The sequence below is a fragment of the Salarias fasciatus genome, unplaced genomic scaffold, assembly GCF_902148845.1.
Source record: "Salarias fasciatus unplaced genomic scaffold, fSalaFa1.1, whole genome shotgun sequence".
NCBI classification, from domain to species: Eukaryota; Metazoa; Chordata; class Actinopteri; order Blenniiformes; family Blenniidae; genus Salarias; species Salarias fasciatus.
The window spans coordinates 153,631-175,302 of NW_021941388.1; the positions used below are offsets into that span (position 1 = coordinate 153,631).

General features: G+C 44.2%; 3 protein-coding genes across 4 annotated transcripts in view; all 3 read left to right on the forward strand.

The window, feature by feature from the left end:
* The first annotated feature begins 296 nt into the window (after nt 1–296).
* Nucleotides 297–5,834, forward strand: LOC115385502 (nucleoredoxin-like protein 1). Its single transcript, XM_030087565.1, has 4 exons — nt 297–452; nt 4,939–5,207; nt 5,282–5,371; nt 5,459–5,834. The coding sequence occupies exons 2-4, from the start codon at nt 4,972–4,974 to the stop codon at nt 5,832–5,834; spliced, it is 702 nt and encodes a 233-aa protein (XP_029943425.1). The 5' UTR covers nt 297–452; nt 4,939–4,971.
* A 2,057-nt stretch (nt 5,835–7,891) lies between these two features.
* LOC115385503 (nucleoredoxin-like protein 1) lies at nt 7,892–9,025 on the forward strand. Its single transcript, XM_030087566.1, has 3 exons — nt 7,892–8,127; nt 8,449–8,538; nt 8,662–9,025. Exons 1-3 carry the CDS (start codon nt 7,892–7,894, stop codon nt 9,023–9,025), a joined length of 690 nt encoding a protein of 229 aa, XP_029943426.1.
* A 2,379-nt stretch (nt 9,026–11,404) lies between these two features.
* The window catches only part of LOC115385464 (adhesion G protein-coupled receptor L1-like), a 29,941-nt gene continuing 19,673 nt past the window's right edge, over nt 11,405–21,672 (forward strand). For both annotated transcript variants that reach the window (XM_030087478.1, XM_030087479.1), the window contains exons 1-2: nt 11,405–11,649; nt 19,799–19,918. In XM_030087478.1, coding sequence (XP_029943338.1) covers nt 19,849–19,918 — 70 coding nt within the window. In that variant the 5' untranslated portion in view covers nt 11,405–11,649; nt 19,799–19,848. The remainder of the gene's footprint in view (nt 11,650–19,798; nt 19,919–21,672) is intronic.

Sequence of the window (21,672 nt, forward strand, 5' to 3'; positions counted from 1 at the left end):
TTTTCCTCCACCACTTGACCTGCTGTACAAGCCTGTCCTCTCTCCCCAATCCAATTTGCCCTGTTTCTTCATCCTTCCTTTCCTCCCTCCCTCCCTCCGTCTCTTTAAGTAATAAGATTTCTACTGTTGAGCTGCAGTTTTAGGTCCTGCCATGCACACACATACACACACACACACACACACACATATAGGGACAACCTCTGCCCCTCAATTACAGCGCTGCCACACCTCCAGCTATCTGTAATCTCCCTCTGAAGACCACAGAGAGCAGGGAGAACAAATTACAGAGAGAGAGAGAGGGGGGTGAGGAGGCTGTGCGAGGTGTCACTAAAATAACAAACTTCACAGGATTTAAAAGAAGAAAGAAAACAAATCAAATCAAGAAAAGAATGGCTTGAAAGAGGACAGAAACTTTGGATATACTTCTTTTCTTGTGGGAGTCGAGTTTCAAGGTGAGGTGAATTGCTTGTGAATTGAGATTGATGGCCTATTAAATTAGCCGCTAACAAAACATGGCAGTGTTGCCAGTGTACATCAGGGCCGATCGATCACATTCGAAAAGTGAAGCATATGGATGCTACATAACTTTTCCAAATGTGGGATTTAAGCGCTGACATGTCTAAGTCCGCACAGTAAATCCCCTTTTTTTTCCAGGTAAGGGTCCATCACTGGTCAATTTCAAAGGTGTTTCTCCTAGATCAGCCTTCCAACTTTCAGTCCAGAATTGTAGTCTCAAATAGATCTGGCACTGCTCAGAGCCAGAGAGCCAAATCTAATTTGTGAGGTTATCGCTGTCAATTCACAGCCTGCAGCGACTGCTGTGGCAGAAATACAGGCTGGCCGTGACAGATAAAGCACATTTCTCAGCTTTTAAGCCTGAACTTTATTTCTGTATCTGTAATTTATCACTTATGTGCTGGTTTTGTTTTGAACCATAAGTCTGGTCCTTAGAAAAAAAAAAAAAAAAAAAAAACGCGCCCTCGTAAAACAGCTCTGAGCTGAGCCCTTGTGTTGTATTTTGATATGATTCCTTTTGTCCACTGCTGTGAACACGAGACTCAACAGAGGGATTATAAACAAAACCACATCAGTCAGTCAAGTGTGAATAGTGTGTGTTGGTCGGGCTCTCCGTCTGAGGGGCTGACAGCCTGTCCAGAGTGTGTACCGCCTTCACTCAGAGTCAGCTGGGACCGGCTCCAGCAGCATGACCCCTCAATACAGAAAGCATACAAATTGAATTACTGTGATTCACCAGAGCATTATGACCACAGACATCTGCAAAAAAACGGCGATAAATACACCAGAATAAGGAACCATACAAAAAAAAATAATCTATCAAAATCACAAGAAAGAAAAAAAAACTGAAGTTAAGCAGGAAGACAACGGTAGGAAAACAGAAACAGATCAGGACTAAAAAAAAAAACAAAAAAAAAAAAAACAAGAATAAACAGACAAATGAACAAAGGACCCAAGCACAAAGTGAGGCTGATATATCCAGACACATGGAGAGAGTAAACAAGACAGAGCTGACAACAATCAAGGAGTGTAATCAAGGAGAGACGCTGGGAGGACGGAGCGACCAGACACCAGAAACAACAGGAGAGGAAGGACACATGAATCAGGACTGGAAACTCACTGAGCATTGAAGGACGGGACAACATGACAAGATGCAAACTAAAGCTAGAACCAGACAGGGAAGAAGGAACCACAAGGGAAACCAGTTCATGAATGCAAGGTCAAATAATAATCTGCAACACGGTCCTAAACCCCGACTACAACTTCACCATTTCACTCAGACATGCTTCTGCAGGTGAAGCTGAATTTCTGTAGTTGCTCCATTAAAAAAAAGTTGCCAATCAGTTAGGTAGTTGCTCTCAGTTTCTGTCTTATTATCTAATCCCAACCAGAAGAGCAGAAACCCTCCACCTCTGAATCTGCTTCTGTAGGATTCTTCTCTTCCTTTCCACCAGCGCCTCTGCTCGCTCATGTTGAGTCTCTCTTTAAAAAGTGCCATGAGACGGTCATCATGGAAGTGGTGCTGTATAAATCAGGGACATCGAACACATTTTAGTTTAGGAACCACCAGAGGCGGGCCCTTATGACAGTAATTTTACCATTCAAACAATACCTCATCCTACCATCAAACAACACGCTAATGCTCACTTTTATTGAGCCAAGCAAACCTATATGTCTCAGAAAGCAGAATAAAGTCACAAACACACACACACACAAATGCAGCCTGACAGCTGTCAATCTCAGAGCGTCTGCTGTCCATGGTGCTGAAAACTCAGATAAAAAGTCACGGGCTACATCTGGACCATCTTTGATCCAGCTCAAATACAAAATGAACACAGTTGGTCTAAAATTACACAATCTATTCAGATATATATAGACACAGCTATCTCTATCTTCTGGAATTCACGTATATTAGAAAAAAAATAGACTCGGCGGTCTCTTGTAGTTGAGAGCAACACAAGGCACATTCAAATACCCAGGTGTTTAAGACCACAGCATTCTGATAAAGATAATATTTTTGAAGGTTTCACTGACTCACCAGTGGCTCCGATGTTAGGTTTTGGGTAGTACCGCTAGCAGCTAGCATAGTGTTTAGCATACTGTTTAACTTCCCTCCAAAGAGTTCAGATCAAGTGCAAAAGAAAAAACTCGTTCATGCCACACAGCCAATCAGCGCTGGCTTACAGCTCTGATGCATTCATGGACAGTCGTAATGTAAGATTTGGCAAATTGGAGCCCACAATCATATGCGTACACCTTCTTGCACACACTGCACATTTTATTATAATAATTTATTTACGAGTAAATGTGAACACATCACATGAAACGGGGCCCTATGACCTTGTGGGCCCTGGGGCGACCGCCCCCTTGCCCCCACTCTGGCTCTGCTACAGGGGGCCACCTATACAGCCCAGTTTCACACTGAGCGGGCTGAACCAGTAGAATAGTGCCATAGTAACCTTTACATTTTAACCTTTTGCTTTTTTGTGGTGCAAAACCAGACATTTACTACAGACAATTTGGAACAGTTTGGTGGTAAGGACTGACATCTCTGACAGGCTGTTGTTGACGAACAGGTCTGATATACATTGAACTGAAAATTCAATTTACTTCAGTGTGTGGGAATCATGCATCCACCATACAATAATCAGCCAAAATATTGTATAGTTTCCCCATTTCCCCCCCTTTCTATCAGATCCAGTAACTTGTGCTGCAGTCCAGGCTCCAGTAGCTGGGCTGTTGGATTGGACCTCTCTCCCCACATGCATCAGTGAGCCTTGGCTGTCCTTGAACCTGTCCCTGGTTCATCACTTTTGCTTCCATGAGCCACTTTTGATTAATACCAACCACTGCAGAGTGGGAACACCGCACAGGAGCTGCAGTTTTGAAGATGCTCTGTCCCATCTGTATCGATAAGTTTATCTTCATATTGCATATCCCACCAAGTTGCTACAATGAAGACTTGATCGGTGTTGATCTGTCATGGCTGATCTGTTGATATTGTGGGTATGAATAGATAGGAATCTCTATCTGTTGTTTATTTGCAACAATGACTCGGCAGCTTAGTCGGTTTAATGGTAAATTCAGTTTTTCTCCCTCATGTAAATAAACTATTTTGTCCAAGATAAACAAGAATATTTGAGCTCCTTTCACTATATTGGGTCTAAAAGTGTTAAACAGCAAATCAGTGGCATTTCAACTCATCTGGTGTTTGTGTGTAAGAAGCTTCGAAGGCCTTGAAGACATGCTGTCACATGTCAACCATGCTGATACAACAGTTTTCTGTTACATTCAGGTTTGGTCAGGAGACCGTTTTGGTTGAATGTTTGTAACAACTCTAGTGTTGCATGTCACTTTATTCTTTTTTTTAAATAAATCAGTTCATTATTAAGGACCAAGCTTGAACCAGCATGAAAAATGTGAAACACAGGGTACGTCAGAACCCTAGCTAAATAGATGAACACGGAGAGAGAGACAGACACACACACACACACACACACACACACACACACACACACACACACACACACACACACACACACACACACACACAAGGACCCTCCTCGTCATGGTACATCCTGTGCAGATTGTTTGTCCATCACAGGACAAACACACCACAGCAGCCAGTCACATGCAGTAACATTCACACCTCAGGACAATTTAGAGTCAGCAATCGACCTGTGAGCAAACTGGAGAACATGGAAAAACTCTAATGGTCCCAGGAAGCAAACAGGAAAACTCAGTGCAGAAAGGCTCTCAGCCGGCTCAAACCGGGACAGTGTGGCCACGGCAACACCATGCAGCCCAATTAATGGAAAAAATGTCAAGTTTTGAGATAATAATAGGAACCCTGGATTTGTTGCGAGCAGGGAAAGCTATCCGGATTTTGTAACTGCGATCCAAAGATTAACAGACATTACAAGACTTCTGGCAATGTCTCTCAAGTAAACATAACAAGTACACAAGCTGTACACAGGATTTCGAGGAGGATTAATTTTAGTTTGCTTTGATTTGACATAAATATGTATTGTTACCAACTGTGAGTCATAAAATCAAGGATTTGGGGACTAATAAAGACAATGTGAAACAGACACGGTGCACCTTTTCACTATCTGGATCATTAAAAAAGATCCCACTGAGCTGCTGGTGGTATTTTTGTTCCCTGACAAATGTAGAGATAGTCGCTATATGCAGCCACCTCAGGTTCATTCTCTCGGTGCTGCTGAAAGACATACTGGGAAATATATAAAAATACAGCTACTGTAAAGGTCAACTCCTGGGGGTGTGCTGAAAATACAGCAGTGTACGAAATGCCACGATGAATGCGGGCAATAAACTGCAATGGCCATCTTAAAGATCACACATGGATGTTTTAGCACACGTGCGCTTGATCCTGTACGTGACCATCCGCTCTTTGCACAGGGCCGTTATCCTTCGTCACTCCCGCCTGTCGTCATGGTGGACCTGTTCCTCGACCGGGTTCTGGTGGAAAACAACTGGGACCAGGATGAACTCAACACGGAGCGGGAGATCACCGGGATCCTGGAGAACCGCATCCTCATGCTGTTCTTTGCATGTGCGGAGAGTCAGAAATGCCAGGAGTTCCTTCCTGCGCTGAACGACTTCTTTAAAAGACTGAAAGATCCGGCGTACATTGAATACCCCAAACTGCTGGCGCTCATCTACATCAGGTCTGTGTCGTTTTCACGGGAATCGTCTGATCTGCCACTTTGTCAGTTACGTGACTTCCTTATTCTGTCTTCAGCTTGGACCAATCAGAGGAGCAGCAGGAGAAACTCCTCAAAGAACTGCACAAACGAGTCTTGTTTCTGCCTTTTGAGGATCCATACAGAAAGTAGGTGATAGAAGCAAATAGACTTTGACATTTCACCCAAACGGAGTGGGGTTTTCATGCTAATACGTGTCTTTTTCTAATTTTAAGAGAACTGCAGACCATGTTTAAGGTGAAGGAAGTACCAACGGTCGTGGTCCTGCGCCCTGACGGCTCAGTGCTCTCCTCAAACGCCGTGCAGGACATCTTCCGCTTCGGCTGTGACTGTTTCCGAAACTGGCAAGAATCAGCGGAGCTCATTGAGAGGAGCTTCATGCTCAACGAGGAGTTTGACAACCTTAATATGCGTACTGCCACCGACCCCGTGAGGAGGCTCAAGTACAAAACAGAGGACGACAAGAGGAAGAAGAGGTGGTGGAACATGTGGGGGAAGGGGAAGGGTGAGAATGAAGAGGAGGGAGGCAAGGATGAAGCCTGGGATTCAAAGAGAAAAGAGGAGGGTAAAGTTACATGGAGGAGAAGATGAGGAGGAAGCACAATAGAAAAAAACACGTTTATGAAAGCTATGGCAAGTATTACTAATGTTCATCCGTTTGGTGACTATTGTCACAGTTGGTGGTAATCGTTTTCACTGTGCAGTGTATTGTTGTCTCTATAACTGCATCCAAGGAGTCATCAAGCAACAAGTACACCTGTCGAGAGGCGGGCGGAGGACGTGGACAGGGCAGACGTCCAACACACCGCAGACATGCAGCAAGAAGCCAGACGTCACGCTGAGAAAGTGAGCATGACATGAACACCGGACCATGAACGACGAGCCCAGACAGCGAGACCGATACGTGACACTGGCTTCATCATAACATCAGAATAAATTAACAGGATATGGATATATGTCGTTGGACACTGGACAAGACGAAATACAAGACATAACTCCAGCGCTATGCCAGTTTCAGACTCTTTATTAGTCCTAAAACTCAGAATCAAGTCTAAGGTTCTAATCAACATCCTTATATAAACTGTGAAATAAACTGTTGTATAAAGGAGTCACATGCATCAACACATGCAGCTCTGCCGTGTTTTTTTTTTCTCTATGACTTTTTTCATGTTCTAATAGTTCAGATATTTTATTCCCTGGAAACACAATTCAACTTTCATAAACTTCATTTCTACAGCATCTGGCAGCTGTTTTCAGAAACGTACTGCGCAGTCCAAAGTGCAGTCAATAATCAACAGACTGCATGTTCCTGGCCCGAACGGCAAACAAACAAGGTTATAGCTGGTGAAGAAACTCCAGCTCTCTGCAGGTAATGGCTCAGATATTATTATTTTTTAATTCATGGTTGGTTAAGATGAAAATCAAAGGTGCACTGAGAGAGAATGAACTCAAATTAATGAGAAACCAAACTCCTAATGGAGGCTAACGTCTGCAGTGTGAAAAGGAACGACTGTTGGCCTCCACTTGAGATGTTTGTGGAGATTTTAGACCCCGGATTGCTTCCAGAGTGATTAAAATGCTATTCATTATGTCACCTTTCAGTTGTATTTGGCGCTGGCGCCTGGTACTTCAAATTAACATTCCAGTTGTCAAACACCGTGTTTGTGTCATTCATTCCTGAGCATTCTTTTGCTCATTTTTGTTAACTGTGTTGTGTCGTATCCGATTTTTATTTTGTTACCTAATAGGCGGACGTGGGTTGTGCTGATCTCGGGGAAAAAAGAATAAAAACTCTATTCTTCTAACACAAACTGAGTCTGTCATTGCCGCAGTTTCATGGGCATATGCTGTTCCCAGTCGGGCAAATCAAACTATCACTATCCAGACGTTCCCTGTGGTTCTGCTCTTCCATTAGTTACAGAATAATAAAGGTCTCACAGTGGCTCACTTCATTAAGGTCTTTTTTATTCTTTTAAGCACGTCTCTCATTCAGTAATTTCCACGCTCTTTATTCTGACAGACATGATTATTCAGTCACTGCTTTCACATACACACAATCAGTGTGAGCACTTCATGTTCCTTGTCCCTCTGTCACCTTGTCTTTCAATCCCTCCCCTCCCAGACGGAGGAGGGGAGGTGGAGTGTGGAGACACAAAAGGGAAGGGAGTGAGCCGCCGCTGCCACCAAGGTGAAAGACACAATGAATGAATGTGACACAAACTGACAGACTGGGAACTGATTCACGTGTGATCAAGGAAGAGTTGAAAGAGAAAAATCCCAAACTAGATTTTGAAGGCTGTTCTCGTTCTGGATTTGCTGCCTCGAGGGGAGATAATATTTGTTAGAGGTAAGCAGCTGTGAAGATTATCCGATTTAACAGCACAGAAGCTTATACATATGTGATTGCTTGCATAGGTTTGTGTGAGTATGACCGAGGGGGAAGATGTAAGGTAAAGCCATCAAATCAATCAGATGAAGTTGTAAATGTCAACACTTTTGGAAGAAGTGTTTTAAATTTGTCATGGCTTCTATATGTCTCTTCTTGTTTGACTCTTAGTTATTACGTTTTGCCTAGAAAGGCTTTCCTCACTTTAAAGTACACAGAACAGTTGTTTTCCCTCCACAATGCAGCGTTCTAAGCTCTCATTATGGTGGACCTATTCATCGACCGGGTGCTGGTGAAGAACAACAAAGACCAGGATGAGCTGGACACGGAGCGTGAGATCCTCATGCGTCTGCAGAACCGGATCCTCATGCTCTTCTTTGCATCTGCTGCATGTGAGACCTGCCAGCAGTTTGCTCCCACGCTCTCTGACTTCTTCAAACGGTTGACAGATGAATTCTACGTGGACCGCTCTGCGCAGCTGGTTCTCCTCTACATCAGGTACAACATAGAGACACACATTAAAGCGCTATTACTATATATATATATGTGCAAATATCTACCAAGGTGTATTCCCAGAGTGTTAAGATCTTAACTCCATCCAAGCCACAATCTAAAATTAAATCTTTGACTGTGCTGCTTTTCTGTGAGCATGAAACCTGCATAACATTGATTTTTAACAATGTAATATAGCTGTTATTCCTATTGGAGGGGATAGGATGTAACCCCTAAGAAATAATACAATTCTAGTCCTAGATTTTGTAGTATTTGCATGTTTTAGTTCACTATGTATTGATCTTATTATTATTCATTAATCTTTAGCATGGACCAATCAGAGGAACAGCAAGAGGACTTCCTGAAAGAACTACCAAAGAAGAGCCTGTTCCTGGCCTATGAGGACCCCTACAGGAGGTGGGTGGGACTGTCCGGCCAGCTGGGTGTGCAACCTGCTGGTGGGTGATGGCCATGTAAATATACCTAGCTGTACGGATCCATTAGTGCGTGCTGGTGTGTGTGTGTGGTGTGTGTCCACAGGGAGCTGGAGGCCATGTTTAATGTGGAGGAGCTGCCCACGGTGGTGGTGCTGCGTCCGGACAGCTCCGTCCTCGTCCCTAATGCAGTGGAGGAGATCGTCCGCCTCGGCCCTGGCTGCTACCGCAACTGGCAGGAGGCGGCGGAGCTCATCGACAGGAACTTCATGATCACCGAGGACTTTGAGGAGAAGTCCATGCGCAGCTTCAGCGACCCCGTGAGGAGAATGAAGTACAAGGTGGAGGACGAGAAGAAGAAGAACAAGAAGAAGAAGAAGAGAGGAAGAGGGTGGGGTGGGGGTGGAGATGAGGGTGGGGAGGCAGGTGATGCAAGGGATGACAGGGATGGAGGAGGGTCACCATGGTGACGGAGAACGAGAGCAGGAGAAATAGGCTGAATTTTCCCCAAAATGATGGTAACTTCCCCCAAAATGAGGGTCATAATAATGAAGAGCTTACAGGGCTTTGGAGGAAGAGTCACTGCTGCATCTGGCCAAACTGAATGCAGTTAAAACAGATTTAAGAAAGGTAGAAATGATAAGCTGATGTTATTATGACTGCTTTTGAAAATTCAGAATGAGCGGTAAGGCTGTGTTTTTACAGCGCCGCTCAGTACTCAGGCCCCGATGTGCCAACGAGCAAACAAAACCTACCAAGAGAAAACTCAGTGAATACCTTGGCTTTGAACCTGCTTTCTTTAATGTCATTCAATGTCTTTGAAAGCTGCCAAGTACACAGTCAAGACAAGGCCCAGTCTGAGCCAAGTCTCGCCATTACGGCTTGTTTTATTACACCCAAAAGATTAGTCGAACCATTTCTCCATTTTCAACAACACTGCACTGTAATGCACGTTTTTTTTTTCACATGGTGATTTGCACAGACCAATCAAAACACTCCATGCATAATCTGAAATCAATGAATTATTCAACACCATTAAAATAATTTTGTTAGTGACTGTTTTGCTTTTAGTGTTTGTGAAGTCTGGCTGCACTTTACGGACTACACAAGCAGCAATCAGGCCTATTCAAAGGGAGTCAAGTGAAATGATGGAGAAACTGGCTTTGCCGCCTAATCAGTGATTTCCTTTGACTGTAACTTATCCTCTTTCACACTAAAGACTGTGTTTAGCCTTGGTGCACTTCCTCACACATGCATACTGCATTAATGATGTTTTTGTGTGATAAGTCAGGCGCTTCATTTGCAGAAGCTCCTGCGCGGCCTCCCTGTATAAAGACTAAAGGAATAAGGAGCTTTTCATTCCCTCTCTCCATCCTTTCAGTGACCTGTGTGCAACTACATGCTGCCATCGGAGATAAAATGCAAAGAGAAGAAGCTGAGACAGTAATAACTGTAATGACAGCGGGAGGAGTGGGACTGGAATGCCTCTGAGAGACACATGATGAAACAACAGTATCATCAGGTGTCACCGCTATGACTGTTTGATTGGTGCTGGATTGATGTGCTTTCAGAGAGGCACCGGCGAAGAAATTCATTTCAGAGATTATATAGGCGGAATGACAACTGGGTCATATTTTCCTCAAATCGCTGCATGAAACAAAAGCTCCTCGTAATTGTCATGGCGATGTTGGAAATGCATGTGCAGGCTGGCCGTCCGACGTGCGGCAGCAGACTGAGGAGCACAATAGCTCCCGTTATCTCCGCGACGTGTCCGTGCAAACTGCAGATTCTCCACCTAAACGGCCGATGGTCAAACCTGTGAGAACAGCGAGAAGCCCTAAATAAACATGAGCCATTGTTTATTCCATATTCCCCTGGTTGTGCCTACGCAGCAGCTTATTGTTGCTCACTCAGACAAACCTTGACAATATAGTCGAAGCCCCCCCACCCATGCCTCTCTCTCTCTCTCTCTCTCCTTCTCTCATTCGCTCCTCTCTCATCTCTCTCTCTCTCTCTCTCTCTCTCTCTCTCTCTCTCCGTCTCCACACACGTACACACGCGCACGTATAAACACTCACACGTGCGCACACAAAAGCACGGGCGCGTTGCGCGCTCTCGAGTGCAGAACGCGCAACAAGCGGACCAGCGGATGGAGAGAGAGGGAGAGAGAGCGCGCGCGAGAGAGGAAGAGAGAGAGAGAGAGAGAGAGGAGGAGGAGAAGAGAGGACGGATGCAAGGCGAGGCCAGGAGCGGGAAACCTCATCTCTCCTGCCTGTCCAGCTGTTGTCTTTTCGTTTTTTTTTAACCTCTCACCATTTTATATCTCGATTTTTTTTCTTTCTTTTTTTCTTCCTTTTTTCATTCTTGATGCTCGGTATGTCTCCGTCCTGATGTGCCGCTGCGCCTCCTCACGATTCTTCAAGGATATGCAAAGCCGCTGTTATCACGTCGACGTTATTTTCCATTAAATCCGGGGGATGTACGTGACGGACAATATGGGAAACAAATGATCAGCGATGACAAACCGCGGCTGGGCTTGGTGAGCTGCAGAAATCGACGGAGGGACGCGGAGCGGCCGAGGTTTGTGCGTTAATTTGCGCCTAATTATTATTATTTTAATTTTTTCCCCCCCTCCTCCCTCGTATTTCCCCCCCTTCGCCTTCATCCGTCGGAGCTATAAGGCCTGCACAGCCCCGCAACATCTCTGGGCATGAAACCCGTGGGAATTATGATACCAACGTGACGCACAGTCACACAGCACAGCGGGGAAGACATCGAGCCCTGACAGGACGGAGGGAGGGCGTGAGGTCCAGCGGAGCGGAGCAGGAGCAGAGCACTCCGCTGCACACCGATCGCACGGCCGGGAGGACGCCCTGTTGTTGTCGGACATATCGCGCTAATGACTGCCGTGTAGCCAGCAGGTATCGCCCACCCTGCCCTCATTGGACACAGATCTATATTATTTTTTCATGAATCGGGAGCAGCGGAGCGGGAGACAGGGAGGAGAGAAGAGCGGGTGAGGGCGCGGAGCGACGGGATGCGGGAGACGCAGTGAGCGAGGAGGCGGAGGACGAGGGAAACCGGAGGATTGACGGTAAGATATGGATATAGGCTGTGAGGATGCACCCCACCCCTCCTCTCTCTCTCTCTCTCTCTCTCTCTCTCTCTCTCTCTCTCTCTCTCTCTCTCTCTCTCTCTCTCTCTCTCTCTCTCTCTCTCATCGCTCACATGCGCACACGCACATACATGATCGATGCGTGACAAGCGCGTGGAGGTGCTGGCCGCTCCTCTGCCGCTGCCAGGGGCCGTTCGGTCAGGGAGGGACGGGGATCTGCTCCGGGGCTCCCGCCGCCGGCTGCCATTACCGCTGGGTCAGTAGTATGAAAGTGTGAGAGGCACGAGCGCCGTGAAATATTCATGCGCACGTGATTAGCCTCTTCTGGGCCTCAGAGGATTTGCAGAAAGGGGTAAAAAAAAAATAAATAAATAAGTGGCGTAATGACTTGGGGTGTCCCACGCTGGCTCACCAGAGAGAGAGGGGGGGGGGGGGGGGGGGGGGGGTCTGTCTTGGCACGAGCTGAATTCTCTTCATTATTACACACCTTGATTGCGGTGTCGCGCGCGCGCCGCAGCTTAAAAGCCAGGCTCGGTTTGCTGATTCACCACAGATGGGAACGTGAGGAGAAACAGAAAGGGAGAGAGAGGGGTAAAAGGGAGCAGACTGAGTGAGTCCATTATCAATATTTCAGAGAGGGAACGAGCGGACTGGGTCAGTGGAGGAGGCCAGGCAGGGAGGCAGGAGTGACCGCGAGGAGGAGAGACGGAGGAAGGAGGAGATGGGAGAGGGATGGAGGGAGAGCTCAGCGGCTGACAGGACTCCTGCTCTCCTGTCAGACTTCATTTCTGATACGTTTGCTTCCTCTGTACATGTGGTCGTGTTTGGGTCATTTCTATTTCCATTCGGATCCAATTAATGGCAGAAAAAAGAAAATGAAAAGGATGAATTTTGGAAATGAACACAGGTTGACTCACCTTGAGTAGCTGTGTGCATGTGTGCGTGTGTCTGCGTGTGCGTGTGTGGCCAAACTGTCCATGTCAGAAGGGGAAATAGAAAGGAAACAAAGGTAATGAGGTTTGTTTCCATGTAGGGATCATTTACATCAACCAGTGAAGAGAAAAAAAGCCCTGAAGTGATTTGCTTAAACCTCCCATCTCAGACACACACTTGAGCCTGCCTGCTCAAGCAATTTGGATGGATTTTAAGTCATTTGACTTGTAAAACGCAGCATGTTTGTCTCGTTCTAGTCAGACCACCTCAGACCAGGTTCCTATCATGTCGCTTTGAATCAGTCAGACACACTGAGTCAGTCTCCCTCTCTGTGTGGTGAGCATTTTATGCAGGTCTGTGCAGAGATGTGGGCGGATATGTCACTGTAATTGCAATATTGAGCTGTGAGACCAGACATCAGCAGGGATTTGATGTAAAGTGCTCAGATAGGAATGTATATAATGATTATTTTCATGATCAGTGAGCTAAAGAGGTGTTATGTCTGATTGATGAAACAGTAACAGGTTTGTCAGTGGAAACAAAAAAAAAAAGAGAGCAGGATCAGCGACTCTGGTAACTGAAGGAGGTATTTGGTTTTTTGTTTGATCGATGGTTCTTACATTTAAGTTTCTGACATTTATTTGTAAATTAAGTTCAGGCAAAACAGCAACTGATTTATGTTGAACTAATATAAAAACAGAGATGGCAAACCTATAATAAATTAGGTGTTGTGGAGCTGATGCTCATTGAATTTATAATTGTGTGTTTTCCAAACATTTACACATATCCGTGGTAGTATATTGTGGTATTTGACTACGCAGCTGTTGTTTAGCATGTGTGGGTGGCATCAAGATGTACCGGCATCCTATTTGTACAAACATTCTTCTCAGGATAAATTGAATTCATACAGTACATAGTTATATGTTCATTTATAGAGGAATATTTTGAAAACTAACCTGTTGAAACTGCTGATTTCTGCTTCCCTTGATGTTTTGTCACACTCCGGGATCACGGTCGTGGTGTGTACTCAGGTGTTGGTTTGTTTTGACGTGTTTATACAGGTAAATAACAGGTTATGGTGACACACAGCCTCTTTTATATTGTAAAGATTCAGTTTTGGTGCTCTCATGTAAATACAGTGAAAGCATCTTGAGGCTTTTAGTCAAGGTAATTGGTAACAAATGGTAACCGTGGTAACAATGTGACGTTTGCTAAAGTGTTTTGACATGAAGACAAACAGTTTATTCAAGTGTTTTTTAACCATGTATGCAAAGATTGTAGCAAACAGTAATCTGGTACAGTGAAATTCTGAAGGCATAGATGTCAATGTGGAGCTAGAAATGATGTGATGACCCCAATATAAAAGTAAATTAAAATCTATATACATTATTTTTTTTCATGTAAAGCAAAAAAAAAAAGAAAAAGAAAAGTAAAGCATGGGAAAAAAATCAATGTTTGGTTTGTTTTGGCAGACTGCATTATTAATAGCATTCAAGTCATTGCTTTTGGAAGAAAATCACATTATCTGAGGCTCTGTCAGATTTGCCATTTAGAAATAGAAGGAGTTTTAATAATTATAGTGGTGCAGTCAAATCAGCTAAATTTTCACATTGATCTGATTATCAGCGAAGTGTCTTAATGAGTTCCTGATGAGTTGATTTATTGTCCTGTACTAAGTGCACTTATGCGCTTGATCAATAAGAATTTTACTCTGAGAACAATGAAGCATCTTGTCTTTGATTATATTCCAAATTTCTGATTGCAGAACTCAACATCAACAAACTAAAACACTGAGTTTTTACAGAACACCGTTTATGTGGAAATAACATTCTCAGAGGTATTTGTTAGCACACTGCATTCTTGAAATTATTAATAAAATATTGTTGCATATTCTATCAACAATTTGGAGATCTATGTCGTTACTTATAGAAGATAAACAGTAACTTGTTACTGAGGAAAGTGACCTTTATATTAATTTTGATCATCTTTTGCAGCTTGGTCTGTCCTGTGTATTTGTTGCATGAATCAAGTGACATGAATCAGTGAGAGGAAGATGCTCTAAATTGGATGTTTTTGGTTCCTGAAAATAAATTAAGAATGAATTACAGGAGGAAAAACCAAAAACAAAACACTAGAGAACAAAACATTACATAGGTTAGCTAACATTTATGCTCACACATCATAGGCACAATGTTAACTACTTAAAGTTGGACATTTTTCACAATAGTGGCAGAAGGATTGAGTCGCTTCCTCCCTCAGTAAACAGGAGTGTAGTGAAATAGTAAGTACACAGAAAGAGACAGCAGCTCTGCAGCTCTGTTTTCATGCACGACAAATATAATCAATTGTAATGTTGAATCGTTCAAATTCTAACACTGTTTGTTATCCTGTGAAACAAATGAACACAGTGAAGCTGTTATTGCTACAGTCCTTGCTTGTGAATGTATTATTTCATGAATATGTGCTCTTCTTATCTTCGCACACGGAGCTCTGCAATCATGGGAGTGATGATTCGAACACCCACAACTCCTTAAGGTTTGCATTTTTGTATTGTCACTGCGCCCCACATGAGATGGATGCAGCAGAGCTAGCTGAATATATTCCCTGTTGGATTTAAGTTTGTTCTCGCCCACCTCTGACTGGGCAGGAGAAATGATTTTCAACACAGATTGCTGAGACTGTGAATTTTTTTCCCTTCATCGATTACGCTGAAAGAAAGACTCTTTTGAAGACCGCTTTTGAAAGGAAGCACAGTTTTATGACAAATAATGCCTTCAATGTGCATATCGGTGTGCCGGTATTGTTGCACGGCAGACTTTGAGATATTGTACGTGCAGCTCTTGAGAATCTGTGGCGTGTTTCCAGTCCAGGTGTCAGGCTTACATCCGATATTGACAGTCCTGAACAATCGTGCGCTGTAGTTTGTGGTGATCATGTGGGAAGGAACAGGTGATAAATGAGCGCAAACACACTTAAAATCCCCGAGCTTCTCCGACACCGAGAAAGTGCTTGTAGTGCACAAAGGCCGGGTGTGCTTTTAACTCCGGGAGCGTGTGCTGAGGGCAGGATTACGGTCTTGATAAATATGTGAGGAAACTTATCAATGTTTAATCAGCCTTCCTGCAGTCTGTGGAGGAGACTCAATTCCAGGTGAAAGAAAATCAAATGACTTCTCGCGGAAAATCCTTCTCACAGACCCGTCTCTGTCTGGGCATTGGTGCACACGTGTGACACAGAAAAGCTTTTAGCGTCTTGAACCTCGTAATGGATATTAATGAGATTATTTACCTTATTATATGCTGGCATTGCAGATGATTATTAAAGCTTACCTTGGAGCAGAGGGACTATAAGTGTATATGTGGGTATAAATGGATACAGTTCTTTTTTTTTTTCAAAATGAAAACAGAGGCCAGGTACATCTGCAACCAATTAAGCCTCATTGTGTTGTGCACATTAAGCTTGATGCTGTCAGAGAGTGCAGCTCTGAACACTTGGAATGCTTCGAGGCAAGGCTACAAGCTCAAATACAGAAGAAAAAAAAAGACTACAATGAGCAGGACTCCAGGATTAGTGCCACCGAAACCTACTGATGTCTAAACCACGCTGATGAAATGAGCAACTAATTAAGCTCTGAGACCTTTGACCCCTCATATGGCTAATGGCCCTATTCAGTAACTTCCTGTTTCTTCAGATGTAATAACCATAGATTAATGGAGATTATAGAATGCATAATTTAACATTGAGCTCTGCGCTGCTGTAATGTTTTGCCTTCTTGCTTTGGTTCAAACATCAAGAGACGCTACCATTGGTCTTAGGTTTTTGACCAGGGTGCACTGGTGTTGAACTCATGGAATGTACATATTACATTTCCATGTATTTCAGTGCCTAATAAAGAGCCAATAGAAAAAAGGGAAAATGTATGGAAGACATCACACGTTGCCTTAATGTCGACTGCAGGTTTTATTACCCTCCTAATCGAATACGTCTTTATAATCTTCTTATCTTTTACTGTAAAATCTGCACCTTATTTAAGAGCCGTGTGTCGTCTGCGTTGTAATCTCCTCTGCATCAATTAAAACTAATTGAACAGAAGTGAATATAATAATGTATAATGACCTGCAGTGTGTCAGTCATTCTGTGTGTCGGATTAAGCGATGGCGGGGTTATCCGGCGGTGCACGGTGTGACCAAAGCCAAGAGAGCTGTGCAACCAGGTGAACTGTGCAGTAATGACGCGCGGCTCTGATATTGTTAGCATATGTTGAGACGTCTGGAATAAGCAGAGGAGCCTTATAGGGATTGTTAGAACAAATGTTGTGGTTGGACCGACTGTTTATTCTTCAGTCTCCCTGCAGGCGGGCTCTGCTTTATTTCCCATTATTTTAAACAAGCTTCTTATTATTTCGTCCCTCCATCCGTTGCACCACCGTGACTTGCAGTGCAGGTCTCCACGCTCTGAGCTCGGCCCTGATCATCGCCGTGTTTCCGGTCTGCGACAAGCAAGTGATTGACACAGTGTGACACCTTCACTCCCCAGAGTCATGCATCGACTAGACAAACACGCAGACTATAAAACCCCGTAAGTGGCCCTGACTGCGGCGCGTAGGCCTCGGTCCTGCGGGAGCTGCAGAGGTCATCGGCCTGAAGCTGCTCCGCGGTGGCAGAGGCCGGAGCAACATGTTTTAATCTTTAAATATCATCCTCGGCGATGCCAGAAATTACAGCCGGTAAAGCTTTTTCTTTTATTGTGCAGCTGGGAGTCAGACGTCTGCCTCTCCCTCGTCTCTGATTGCTCTCATCTTTTCCCCATCACACACATTGATGCACCCAGACTCACACACACACACACACACACACACACACACAACCACATTCATTCATTTGTCCATTAGGAACATAACACTACAGGGCTGTTGTGTCGCTTTGTGCTTTAGTGATCTGCCCTCAGGCACTGATTGCTCTCCGACCAGAAGGGGGGGGGGGGGGGCTACTCTTGTTCTCCCCGGCTCTCTGTTGATTTTATGGCCTCCACCTCTCGCTGTGCGAATCTCTGTAAAGGTGTGATTTCACATCGCTCCCACTCCCCCCCCACCACCAAAAAAAAAGGCTTCCAGTAACAGTGAGCCAATCCATTTTCTTTAATTTACTGCTTAAATTTCAGGAGAGGTGAATCACGCTGGATTTGTTTTCCACACTCTCATTTTTAACCTCCTAGAGCTCGCTGGCATTTGTTATTACAGCTTCACGCTGTGAAGGGAGATGCAACTCAAATCCGCATAAATTTATTTCACACTACAGTGGAGATTTAAAACTTTTCGAAGAAATCAAGTATATCAAGCTCACATTTGGGAAATGCGATAAAACACTTGAAAAATTGTCAACGGCGGCAGAGATATCCAGCGCATGTCTTTCACCGGTGAGCAAACTGTAAATGCAGCCTCTTCTGTGCACTTAAAATGTTCTGCGGTATGCACAATATGTACATTAATGCCTGTGTGTGTGTGTAATAAATTTGACCCGAGGCCCCTCCACTCGCACTCTCTCACTTAGAGCTCGCCGCTCCTCCAAGTAGGCCGGCCGGTGGCCCCGGGCGGGACCGTGGTTGCAGGCAGGGCGCATGGTGGTGCTAACAGGGGGACTGGGTGTGTGGCTTTGTCAAGGGCCATCAGTGTCCTTGCTCCACTTACTCTGCATCAACACTTAAGGGGGTGTGTATGTGCGTGCACGAGAGAGGGGGAGAGAGAGAGAGAGAGAGATGGGGAGATGGGGTTGGAAGAGAGAGAACTTGCTGCCATAAGGGTTTTTGATGAGATCGGACACAATGTGCATTTATGTGTGTGTGTGTGTGTGTGTGTGTGTGTGTGTGTGTGTGTGTGTGTGTGTGTGTGTGTGTGTGTGTGTGTGTATCACGGTGGTCCTCGGGCTTTTAATACAGTGTTGTTGCTTCAGTGGATTCGCAAAATGACGAGGTTCCTTTACTCCTCCTTGGCTCATCCTTTCTGTCTCCCTCTCGCCACTGTCTCTCCTAATGTGTGTGTGCATGTGTGTGTATGCGCGCGTGTGTGTGTGTATTTGAATGCATGTTGGACATTTGTTGAGGAGTGACCTAAATCTGTCTGCCATCATTACCTAACAAGAAGATGGAGGGAAAAGCAAGTCACAAACAAACACACAAGCACACATATGTTTGCACGCACGCACACACACACACACTCACACACACACACACACACTCACATGCTCCTCCCGAGACCATAGTGCTAGATAGCGAGTCCACATCGGCGCAGCAGATTGGAATACTAAGCAGGAAAGAGAAACGCTTTGCCGCGCGTGTTGTTTTTGAGCCTCCATCCTGCCTTCTGTCCAAGGCCAAGAGTTCAGTCTATATTAAGGAGTCATATTACTCTTGTTGCCTTGTAGCTCATCTGTCTGCGTCCCGTATGTTCCCTCATGAAGCTCGGCGGTGCGCCGTCACCCTCGGATCACTCGGCTGTTTACCTCCTCACCCTGCTGGAGATGAGATCGTCTCTTCAACATCATTTATTTAGGATTACTGGAAAGTGGCCTAAGCTGAGTCCAACACTCTGCCTGTGTGTGTGTGTGTGTGTGTGTGTGTGTGTGTGTGTGTGTGTGTGTGTGTGTGTGTGTGTGTGTGTGTGTGTGTGTGTGTGTGTGTGTGTGTGCGTCTGTGTATGTATGTGTGTGTGTGTGTGAGGATTGGGAGATTAAGACTCTTTTATGGGTCAGCGGCCAGTATTGCTTCTGGCTAATTAAGGACTTAAAACACGAACTCTCACGCGTGCGCTTTCACCCACAAACACCCGCGGATGTGCACACCCAGCGTATATCTAATCACTCTCTGTCTCTGGCTCGCTCCCTGAGACTGCACTGTGCTATCACCATGGTAACAGCAGATTGAGGGACTTTTTTTTTTTTTCCCCTCGCTACAATGATCGTTCAATTGTTATCTCTCTTTTGCTCCGTCTGTCCGTCTGTCTGTCTCCCTCTATTATTCTACACTCCTGCCGCCCTGCTGCGTTTTATCATGTGCACTCTTTCATTGTCAGTGTGAGTTATTGACCATCAAACACACATTCACATTCAGATACACACACACACACACATAGATCTATACCAACAGGATCGGGTGTAGTTTTTCACTCGGAGTCTTACGCCGTTCCCTTCTTCCTCTCCAGGCTCTCCTTACGCGGCTGCTGGTGCGACGTCCCAAAGCTTCCTTCCCGACATGGCTGTGTCACTGTGGCTCGTGGGAGTGTGTGCGCTCACTCTGTCTCACGTCGCCCCCTCCAGCCAAGGTAAATGTCACGTGACGGCGGCGGCATCATGTGTAAGACCCCGTGAAACGACGTCCCCGCGGAATTCTACTTCTGTGCGTTCATGTGGCTCATGTAAAGGCAGATCCACATCTGATCATCCGCTTCCATCGTTGGAGCGGAGGAGACACTCACAAAGCTGCATATGCATTTATACTAGATGTACAATCGTTCAAAGCCCTCGAGTGCAGGATGAGAGGCAACAACCTATAATGTAACAATATCCAGTAACATAATACCTTCCAATAATGTGATAGTTCTGGGCTTTTTTAAATGTAATTAAGCCCATTATGTAATAACTTAAACATAGCATTATAAGATATTCGATCAACATTTCGCTAATAATGCAATCATTTATTACATAACTGAAGTGGGATTAAATAATCCTTTCAAAATGTAATAGCTGCAGTCAATAATGTAATAAAACATGGATCATTTCTTTGATATGAATGCCTTTTTACAGGTTTTGCGGCATTTACTAGCAAAAAGTAGGTACAGTGGATGTGATAGCCATCATCTTCGTTCGCTAAACTGCAACACTCAGTCACGGTCGTGAAGAATATTTCACTATTTTATTACAATATTGGCAAGTCATTATGTTTTTTTGGCTTTATTACGTTCAAAATGGCCAAAACATTTGCTTATTGGCAGTTCCATGAGACATCAGAAATTGCACAGTTTTTCTAATTTGCTCATAATTAATCTCATTTTCTTTTTCACGCCTTTTTTTCTGCATTTATTTTTAAATACGTGGAGTGATTATTCCCAATGTGTGTTTTAGTACTAAAACATAGTTACCTGCTGTACTTCAAGATCAACTAAAAAAAAAAAAAAAAAAACACCCTGTAAAGAACAGCATGAGCTGCAGGAAATAGAGGCTGCTTTTGTTTTCTCACCTTCTCTTAGTTACCACCCATTTAGCGAGCACTGCTGTTGGCTTCGCTGATCTCCGCAGGTCTGTTAGATGCTGCTGAATGCATTGCCTCGAGGTTGTAATTGGAAGCCGAATGACTTTGGTGATATTTAAAGTCCACTTTACTTAAATTTCAAACTTCTGAGTCGTCAACTCAGCCACCGGGAAATGTTTTAAGATAAAAGGCATCATTTAGGAGTCAGCATTTGTCTTCCTACTCTTGCCGGTAGCAATGGGAAATCAGTGCGGGTGTGCCTGGAGCAATATAAAAAAAAAATGCTTCTTTTCTTCTGAAGATGAGCTCAAATTGTCCAAATTCTAGAATAACACACTGCCATGAGGGAGTTTGTGCTGACAGTATTTTTCATTTAACCCTTTATGGGTTAGCGAACCATCTATGGTCACTTTAAGGCTTTTCCACTTTCTTTAAAATTAACCGTTAAAGTTAATAACAGAGCACATCGCCGTGCAGATAAACCCACACGTTTTTCAGGACAGTAGTACTATGTTGTGATTAAGATGAGACAAAATATCAAAGCTTTTTGAAGACATGCAGAGAGAACTTTTGAAACTACACCTGAAATATGATGTCATTTTGGTCAGTTTTACGGATTTCTATTTCATACGAATAATATTTACTTGTGGTTTATGAGATTCTGAAAAGTCACGCATATAAAAAAAGTAGGTCTTGAAATATTCCTTCAACACCGAAATGCTGAAATTCTCAGTTTCCAAATATTTCAGTGTGTGACCTATAAATGATTCACAGCTTTTATACCATTTCATTCTTATCAAGCTGCCAATGACAGTATTTTGCATGAGA

Excerpts from the sequence above, each read along its gene's own strand:
- LOC115385502 (XM_030087565.1), top strand. The coding sequence starts at position 4,972 with ATGGTGGACCTGTTCCTCGACCGGGTTCTGGTGGAAAACAACTGGGAC. Across the intron at positions 5,208-5,281 it reads CTGGCGCTCATCTACATCAG|CTTGGACCAATCAGAGGAGC; the intron begins GTCTGTGTCGTT and ends TTCTGTCTTCAG. Across the intron at positions 5,372-5,458 it reads TTTGAGGATCCATACAGAAA|AGAACTGCAGACCATGTTTA; the intron begins GTAGGTGATAGA and ends TCTAATTTTAAG.
- LOC115385503 (XM_030087566.1), top strand. The coding sequence starts at position 7,892 with ATGGTGGACCTATTCATCGACCGGGTGCTGGTGAAGAACAACAAAGAC. Across the intron at positions 8,128-8,448 it reads CTGGTTCTCCTCTACATCAG|CATGGACCAATCAGAGGAAC; the intron begins GTACAACATAGA and ends ATTAATCTTTAG. Across the intron at positions 8,539-8,661 it reads TATGAGGACCCCTACAGGAG|GGAGCTGGAGGCCATGTTTA; the intron begins GTGGGTGGGACT and ends GTGTGTCCACAG.